Below are 10,000 nucleotides of genomic sequence, written 5' to 3' on the forward strand. Positions count from 1 at the left end.
TCTATCTATATAATATATATATATATATATATATATATAGTATTCTATGCAATGTACTGTATAATGTACATACACGTACACTGCTGTGCCAGACATACCGGTGATGTTTTGTCTTTCCATTCAGAAGGGCTATGCACATACACAATACTTCCTTATATGAACAATACTTCCTTATATGAACAATACTTCCTTCTACACAATACTATATCACATACCACACACTTGGTTCATACATATCTTCAGACAAATCTTACATTGTGATAGAGAGTCTCTTCTCGGGGTGCAGAGGAGCAGCCCTCAGTCTTAAGTCCAAGAAATAAATATACTTCAATGTTGTCTCGGCTATGTTCTTAATTAACACCCTAAGCCCTGCTGTATGGAGAGGGAGGAGAGAGAGGAAAGGGAGAGCGAGGAAAGGGAGAGGGAAGAGAGAGAGAGAGAGAGGAGAAGGAAGAAAGGGACAGGGAGAAAGCAAGGGAGGAGAGAGAGAGGGAGGGTGTAACTTTACAATAACCTATTTGTATATATGTCCTATGTCTGATGTCATTGTCTATTGAATGTTATATGGTTTTGCTATCTTATTTTATATAATTCAATCATTAACATAATTTATATCTTTCATGTGATTCTATTTGTTACATATATATATCATCACATTCACATATATACATATATGTACATACACGCGTTGCTTCACCTATCTGTTCTGCCCTCTCTTATTGTCACGTCAGATATACCAGCGTTGTTTGGTCTATTCCTTTGCAAGAACTATGTATTGATGCAACACTTCCCTCATCACATTCTAAATGCCACACGCCAAAAGGAATCACGTGATTCACACATACCCCCAGACAAATTATACAATGTGGTAGAGAGTCTCCTCTCTTCGGAAGAGGAGTAACTCTCATTCCAACATACTAGTGTTCAAGCTTAAAAGATAAAACTAGAAAGCTGCTTAGGCCACATTCTTCACACCCTAAGCCACACTACCATATAGATGTGGAGGTCGCCATCAGATCTTTTTACAGAGGGTCTGATGAGAGAGAAAGAGAGAGAAAGAGAGAGGAGAGAGAGAGAGAGAGAGAGGGAGGAGAGAGAGAGAGGGGGAGGAGAGGGAGAGAAGTAGAGGAGAGATAGATAGATAGATAGAGAGAGGAGAAAGGAGAGAGAGAAAGCGATAGAGATAGATAGATAGAAAATCGCGTATAACTTTCTGTGTTATCTTGAAATGGAATAAATAAACAGATAACAATTCCGGTAATAATTAAAACATATTTTATTATTAAAAGTGGGTAAAACATCATACATTCTCTACATAAAATCTCTGTCCGATATACATTAGTGCAATATTACTATGCACACACACCATTTCTCCATATAAAAAAATCAACAAATGTGTTTTCTCAACCCGTACATTAAAAGAGAGAAAACAAAAGACATAAGAAAAATCCTTTAGTATAATAAGGCATACTAATGAAATCCAACAACATAACCCATCAATAATGGGTTATTAATTAAACTTGTTCCTGATGTAACTCAGGAATAATTCACTATGCCATAGGAAACAATATGCGCGCCGAATACTTGACAACGCTATGTTTGTTCTTCTTTTACTTTACTACGTTTGTTTTTCTTTTCTTTAACTACGTTTGTTCTTCTTTTCCCTAACTACTTTTGTTCTTCTTTTCCTTAACTACGATTGTTCTTCTTTTCCTTAATTATGTTTGTTCTTCTTTTCATTAACTATTTTTGTTCTTCTTTTCCTTAACTACGTTTGTTCTTCTTTTCATTAACTACGTTTGTTCTTCTTTTCCTTAACTACGTTTGTTCTTCTTTTCCTTAACTCCGTTTGTTCTTCTTTTCCTGAACTACGTTTGTTCTTCTTTTCCTTAACTACGTTTGTTCTTCTTTTCCTCAACTACGTTTGTTCTTCTTTTCCTTAAATACGTTTGTTCTCCTTTTCCTTAACTCCGTTTGTTCTTCTTTTCCTTAACTCCGTTTGTTCTTCTTTTCCTGAACTACGTTTGTTCTTCTTTTCCTTAACTACCTTTGTTCTCCTTTTCCTCAACTACGTTTGTTCTTCTTTTTATTAATTATGTTTGTTCGTTTCCTTAGCTCCGTTTGTTCTTCTTTTCCTTCTTTCCATTGGTTTTCGTGCCAGGGTTCGCCGTTCTGAGGTCCTTGTTCCCCGTCACTATGGCCACCTTGGGCAACGATCCGTCCGGGGGATCGAAGACCAGGTAGATGGAGAGGCCGCAGCCGATGCACACCGTCGTCAGGAGAAACGTCTGGACGTTCACGGTGAACCTCGAAGGGCACAGCTCAGCGTAGCACATCGGGCACTCCTCGATGGCACGGCGACTCACGTAGTAATAGCCGTCCGCAGGCGTGTCCAGGAACCCGGTCACCACGAGCTCGGGCGCCCTGGGTTCCGAACTCACCCTCGTCTTGGGTCCTGCAGTCGGGGCGGAACCGGACGGCTTTCTCGGGTGCGTTTCGTGGGGCGTCGCCTTTGGTCCAGACGTCGGGGTGGTCGGTTCGCTCGGCTGCCTCTCGAAGGGTGTCGCCTTCGGTTCAGAGGTCGAGTCGGACGTCTTCCTCGGCTTGAGTGCACGAGGTCTCGATTCCGGCTCTCGGTCTGCGCTGGAATACAGAGAATCCGCTGGACTGTCTTCGGCTACACGGAGTTCCGATACGCTGAAGTCGCTAATTGTATATGGGCTTGATATTATGATGTTGTCCATGTCTCCTTTGGACGAGGGAGCGCATTCGTCTTGCAATGAGAGCGACGCGGGTTCGGAATCATTGAACGGATAACCGCCGGGGATATCTTCGTTGTTGTTCACCTCTTTGTGATTATACGATTCATGAAACCGAAACACTTCTAATCTCTCGTAGGAGAGTAAAATGGCCGACATCCAAGGTTCTTCCATTTCCAAAGACTTGAGTTTAGACAGATAGTTCAAAAACTTTTTCGCAATGGTAGCAGCTGGTAACTTATCTGAATTCTTTCCTTTGGTCTTTTGTGAAATCTCGACGTACAGATGTTCAAAAGGTTTAGTAAACTCAAATTGGTGGTTACAGATTCTGCCGCTACTTAAAGAACTTGAGGTCTCTTCATTAAAAGTACGACATGCTATGATTATCAGTCTGCACAAAGCGCACTCTACTTCGCCGAAAATTAAGTGCTTTGTCAGTCTGTCTCCGGTGCTTTTCTTTCTACAAGTGAAACACCGAATATATGTCTTTGTTGCTTTTCTTGCTGGCGCATGATCCGAATCCGAGGTCAGAGCCTTGGATTGAAACAACGAAGCTTTTCCGTGCATGATTTATCCTTAACTCGAAAAGATATGCTTTGAGTTTCCTGTTCTTTCTATCCGGCATTCAGTCGCACATCGCATCTACCCCTTTATTGCACAAGCAGCTTAAAACACTTCACAACCTAGGGATCATGGGGTGCTTATGAACACGAAGCACGCTTATCCTGTTTAATGCATTATCTTATAGTCAATAATGCACACAAACCTCCTCTTGCATGGGCTTCTTACAGTGTTGATATGAGTGGCCGTGAACTAAGCGTTGTGAGGTCTTCAGTCCCGGAGGTCGAGGCTTTTGCCTTCAATATCAACATGTTGGCCTTTACTGCAGGACCCTGGAAAGGCAAAACGTCAATTAGAAGATTACGTAGAGTAGCAAGTAGCGAGTAGCGCGCACACACACACAGAGTTTATATATATAAATAAATAATTATATATATATAAAATATAGATATATATATATTATATATGTATATATATATCTATGTATATATACATATATGTATGCATGTATGCATACATATATATATGTGTATACATGTATGTAGGCATACACGTTTATATATGTGTATGTATGTATGTATTATATATATATATATATATATATATATATATATATATATATATAAATACACACACACATATATATACATACATACATATACATTTATATATATATATATATATATATATATATATATATATATATATGTGTGTGTGTGTGTGTGTATATATATACATATATGTGTGTGTGTATATATATACATATATATGTATATATATATACACACAAATATATATATAGATATATATAGATATAGATATATACAAAAAATATACATATATATAGATATAGATATATACAATATATATATATATATATATATATGTATATATATATATATATGTATATATATGTATATATATATATATATATATATATATATATATATATATATATATAATGTAAATAATGTAGTTGCAAATGGTGAGACGCAAGATAAATGGGAGTGATATAAGCAAGAGATGATTAATCAGGAGTAGAAGAGTGAGAAACAACTAAACTAAAGATGAAGAAAAAAGACAAAGGAGAATCACTCTAGAAAACTGATATAAAGAATAGATGTAAATATGCAGATTCAAAGTGCATGAACGACGCAAAATATGTATGGATACCATTGCACAATATGTATGGATGATCAACGCAAGTACATGACTCATTAAATATTCTTTAATAATGAGTATATACAGCGTGAGGTAAGATCACAGCCCATCCCTTCTGTACATGGTAGACATCATGGCGTCCAAGGATGACGATAACAAAGTATGAAAAGCAAGAGGTGTCGCCGGCCCTCTGCTCTGCCCTCTGTATCTACTGGGCCATTTTATCCCCCTTTCTTATCTCCTCCCCTCCCTCTTTGCTTAGTAATTGTGCAAACGAGAGATACGAAATCTAGAAGAGAAAGAGGCGATGAGCGGGCTCGCCTCAGTGCATACAAGCCCGGCGTAGCATCTGCTCCGCAAATCTGGCTTATCCCTCCCATTCTACACTAGCGTTTTCACTCGTTTTGTATATTATTTTTTTGTTTGTTTTCATATCTGGTCTCTATGTTTTACACTATTATCTAGGTCTATCTCTCGTCTTTATCGCTTAATTTTCGACCACCAAGATTGGCGCGGGATTCTCTCTCTCTTTCTGTGAACTTTGGGTGCGGGGCTGAACAATGACACGAACATGAACCCGAATATATCAGAGGTATGAGCATGACCGGTAACGTGGTTATGAACATGAGTATGAGGGCGAACATGCTCTTTCTATGGCTAGTTCCATACTATTTTGTTGATGATCTATGTGATGTCTGCGTATGATGAATAACTGCTGGTTGTTAGTAATAGTTATATTGATAACAGTAATAATAAAGATGGTAATAATGATAATGCAGTCAAGGATAATGATAATAATTACAATTATAGCAATAATGATAATGAGTATAATAGTGGATGTAATGTTAATAATGATGATAATTGCAAATTGGTGCTGAGAGTGAGGTCTGCAGTGTATAGTGTGAAAAGTGGTGGCGATAGAGCACTCCCTTGGGGTACCCCACTCCTGAGGGGAATGGGGGGGAGGGGGACAGTGGAAGCGTTCCATGCATCTGGAAGTAGAGTACCGTTCTATCAGAAAAGGCGGAAGAAATTGTGTGGTGGTTTTAATAAAAATGAATTAATTTGTGATTCAGTCCACTGTGCTATTAATTTTCGAATGCTTTGCTGATGTCAGGGAGAGTGATGTTCGTCTGTTTTTTTGTTTGCGAGGCTAAGGTTTATCTCCTCGTTGGCCGATAGTGCTCTCAGTCAGCTGGTGGGCTGTAATTCTACCCGGGTAAATAAGTGACAAACGAGGGCGTATTCGGGAAGCTGCGGTCCCCTGCGCTAATTTTCGCCACTAGTGTATGTATGTATATGTATGTATGTATATATATGTATATATATATATATATATTGAGGCCTAAAAGAGGTCATATATAAAATAGAAATGAAAAATATTATTTTGGGAGTCATAGGTCTGATTTCTTCGTTTCACTCTAGAGTAAAAAACAAAACAAAACAAAAAAACAAATGACGAATGACTGTATTAATAAGCAGTGAGATAATTATGGTTGCGATATGTTAGAATTTACCCGAGTTTGCCCTTAAATTGGGATAATCAAAGAAAACATTTGACGACAACCAAATTGCAGTTCAAGGATGAAAGCCAATGACAGCGTGCGGATAAAAAAAAAAAGCTACGATACTTGAGTGAAACCAAACGCTCATTCCTTCAGTATGGTCTGAATCCATGCTGAAGGTGGTTGCGAATGCGGTTTATTTCATGGTGCGTGCATACTCTTCTTGTTAATGCGTTCGAATGTTTTCCCCCCGGATGTATGGCAAGGAGATCGGCTGCTTGTTGTTTTTCCTAGTTTACACGAGCACATATAGTAAAAAATGTATATGCATACATATACACTTATTCGTATGCATAAATGTATACGCAAGGCGCGCACGAGCACGCACGCACGCACACACACACACACACATACAAACACACACTCACACATACACACACACACACGCACTGCGTATACATATATGCATACGTATGAGCAGTGACCTTAAGCATAAAAATAAGTATAGAACATAAGTATATCATACATTATCTTATACTACACAACGCACGTGCATATTAGTGAGCGCTTCCAAAAGGACAGAACAGTTTGGAATGGAATGGAACTCTGACCTGACCTTCGTGTAACCTAATATTCTCATGGCGATGTCACAACCGCTTTCATACGATCGCTCATTATATTGTGATTTTCTTTTCTAGTTGATGTATATTAATTGCATTGGAACCTCTTCGCTGTACGGTTACATGTATTTGTTAGCCTTACGTCACACATCGAGAACCATGTCTAATATAATAAGGTAATGTATGTATGTATCTGTGTGTGTGTGTGTGTGTGTGTGTGTGTGTGTGTGTGTGTGTGTGTGTGTGTGTGTGTGTGTGTGTGCGTGTGTGCGTGTGTGTGTGTGTGTGCCTTATGTATACATTTATGCATACGTATATTTGAGTGTGTGTTTGCATGTTTGCCTGTTTGACTGCGCGCACTCACCTACAGCGTGGCTACATTCTGGGCCTCAGAAATAGCGTAGTCCGTTTGACTCGGCGTGGGGCTGGGGAACAAGAGGAAAATATTCGTGGTTAGCTTACCTGTCACACGGTTTTAAAATGAACATGATTGAACATTACTACCAATAAATATATCTATACACAATAAGAATAAAACACACTAAAGATTTAAGATAAATGATAATATATGAAGCATTAGTTAGATAATCAATTCGCTACAAACGGATATGATAATAACATGGTTGATTAATATTTTACCGATAATGGTCATGAATACAACTGGCGATGTTAAACGTCATCCAGTTTTTTTTTTTTTGTGGGGGGGGGGGGGTGGCATTAACATACTTCAACAATTATGATCGTAGAAATGACAGAAAGAATATCAAATCTGTAAATATTTTCCATGTTCGTTTTCCTTTCGTACGTTTTCTTTGTAAATTCTCTATTTCTTCTCGTGGTAGAGGGGCAATGTGCTAAACCTGGCGACGAAGAGGTCAGCTGGAATTATGTAAATCTGAATACATGTGTATATGCAGTTTTAATCTGCTTTACATTTCTCAAACAATAAGAGCCTGGATCTCCTTCCTACTGTAGAAATAATCTACACAATTTCCTTCAGATTCTAACAAAAGTTTCACTCTCTCTCTCTTTCCCCCTCTCTCTCCCCCCCCCTCTCTCTCTCCCTCTCTCTCTCCCTCCCTCTCTCCCTCTCTCTCTCTCATCCTGGAATCTTCTTTGCCCTACACAAGACACCAATATTACCTTATAAGTTCATATGTTCATAAACTCAATACTGACTTCTATTCTTGTTGCAAAATGAATATCACCCATACCAAAACGTTGCAATTACCCTACGTTTTGCTCATGCTTCGTAAAATTACCCTACTCCCCTTCAGAAAAGGATTTTAGACTCAAGTATCATACTACGCGTCGGGAGATCGCCCTACGGTTGGCAAAGCTGCTTACTCTGTTTGTGACGCTCACCTCTCGTTTGGGGCAATTCGGGGGTTCCAACGGGCAATTCCAGCCAACCCTGCTTGTCCGTGTTGATATTATATATATGTGTGTGTGTGTGTGTGTGTGTGTGTGTGTGTGTGTGTGTGTGTGTGTGTGTGTGTGTGTGTGTGTGTGTGTGTGTGTGTGTGTGTGTGTGTGTATACATAAACACACACACATATACATATATATGTCTATGTATAATAACCATGATCATAACAATAAATTTTATAAATCACGATAACAGCAATAATAATATTACTACTCGTAACCACTGAATACATTGTTATATATATATATATATATATATATATATATATATATATATATAGAGAGAGAGAGAGAGAGAGAGAGAGAGAGAGAGAGAGAGAGAGAGAGAGAGAGAGAGAGAGAGAGAGAGAGAGAGAGAGAGAGAGAGAGAGAGAGAGAGAGAGAGAGAGAGAAATCCTGCATTACAGGAATAGGAAAAAACAGCTCAAAATCCTGGAAACTAATTTAGACCTCGGAAGGGGAAAAAATAGACAGTGCACAAGGAAAAGCACTCCGCCTTCCTCTCTCCCGATGTATTTCCACTCGAAACCTGCGAAAACAAAGCCAGTTTTCCTCCTCTGCCTCCACCCCCACCCAACCCCACCCCCACCCCCAACCCCCAGCGCTCTTTCCCGCTGGCTGCATTTCCCCGCCATGTCTCGCTCCCTCAACATGAAGACATGGCGAGCGTGTGTTATTGTGCTGACAGGGGGGTTCTTCACACTGAATCTGCTCTTTGGAAACGGCCCTGATGCCAGAGGTCAGCTACGTGATGGAGGAGGTTAGTGTTGGGTCATTGGGGAGGGGGAGGGGGAGGGAAAGGGAAAGGGAGAGGAAGAGGGAGAGAGGGAGGGAGAGAGAGAGAGAGAGAGAGAGAGAGAGAGAGAGAGAGAGAGAGAGAGAGAGAGAGAGAGAGAGAGAGAGAGAGAGAGAGAGAGAGAGAGAGAAAGAGCGAGAGCGAGAGAAAGCAAATAGTACTGAAGTGAGCAGCAGCTGAACAGAGTGTGGTCCCTTGTCTTCCTCGTCCTTCTTGTCTGAGGCAAGACACACATATTTGAATATACATCAATATACATGTATAAATCTGCGGTGCTTGTATGACCCCTTCTTTCGCTGTCCAAAGTCAAGTCATATATATATATATATATATATATATATATATATATCTGTCAAACACCGAAATGTTCTGTGAAAATCCCCAAGACTTTTAAATGGGTTTCCATCATTTCAGAATACATGGCTTGGGTTGCGTGCTTTAGCTGGATTAGCTGGTGGTGGTGGTAATGGTTGTGGTGATGATGACGATGGTGGTGGTGGTGATGATGATGGCGATGGTGGTGGTGATGATGATGATGGCGATGGTGGTGGTGATGATGATGATGGGAGTGGTGGTGGTGGTGATGATGACGATGGGAGTGGTGGTGATGATGACGATGGTTGTGGTGATGGCGATGGTGGCTGTGATGATGATGGCGATGGTGGTTGTGATGATGACGATGGTGGTGGTGATGATGGCGATGGTGGTTGTGGTGATGATGACGATGGTGGTGATGATAGTGATGATTATGATAATGACAGTGATAGTGATCGTGATGGTGATGCTGCTGATGATAGTGATGGTGATTATGACAGTGATAGTGATCGTGATGGTGCTGGTGATGATGCTAGTGATGGTAGTGATATCAGTAATAACGCTAGTGGACAGAGCAATCAGAATTAAAATACTAGAAAAGATAATGATAATCATGAAAATAATGCCAGTAATAACGACATAAGAAGAGTAGCAATGATTATAATAATAAAACGGAGAATAAAGCAAGGATATAAAAGGAACGCTCGCCATTATCATCACTATCATTCAAATCAATACAAATAAAATCTTAGTAAAATAATGCGAATGGTACATGAAAATGATAAAGATTAATAAAATGTAACAGTGATAGTGTCTATTCCCTCCTTCCCTCATCCTCTTCTCTCTTTCTCTCCA

At 39.6% G+C, this 10,000-nt stretch overlaps 2 protein-coding genes across 3 annotated transcripts in view; one reads left to right on the forward strand and one right to left on the reverse strand.

Annotated features, from left to right (window-relative positions):
- Positions 1 to 1,260: 1,260 nt before the first annotated feature.
- The window catches only part of LOC122261380 (uncharacterized), a 22,408-nt gene continuing 13,668 nt past the window's right edge, over positions 1,261 to 10,000 (reverse strand). Inside the window, exons 2-3 of one of the 2 annotated variants that reach the window (XM_043028975.2) lie at positions 6,971 to 7,031; positions 1,261 to 3,652 (exon numbers count right to left, since the gene is read on the reverse strand). In XM_043028975.2, the coding sequence (XP_042884909.2) occupies positions 2,112 to 3,326 (1,215 nt within the window). In that variant the 5' untranslated portion in view covers positions 3,327 to 3,652; positions 6,971 to 7,031 and the 3' untranslated portion in view covers positions 1,261 to 2,111. The remainder of the gene's footprint in view (positions 3,653 to 6,970; positions 7,032 to 10,000) is intronic. The other variant, XM_086553426.1, reaches the window with a different exon arrangement.
- LOC122261381 (protein Star) overlaps positions 8,668 to 10,000 on the forward strand; it is a 5,602-nt gene continuing 4,269 nt past the window's right edge. The window contains exon 1 of the mRNA XM_043028976.2: positions 8,668 to 8,794. Coding sequence (XP_042884910.2) covers positions 8,668 to 8,794 — 127 coding nt within the window. The remainder of the gene's footprint in view (positions 8,795 to 10,000) is intronic.

The sequence above is a fragment of the Penaeus japonicus genome, unplaced genomic scaffold, assembly GCF_977035675.1.
Source record: "Penaeus japonicus unplaced genomic scaffold, GWHDUDI00000001_assembly GWHDUDI00000028, whole genome shotgun sequence".
Lineage (NCBI taxonomy): Eukaryota > Metazoa > Arthropoda > Malacostraca > Decapoda > Penaeidae > Penaeus > Penaeus japonicus.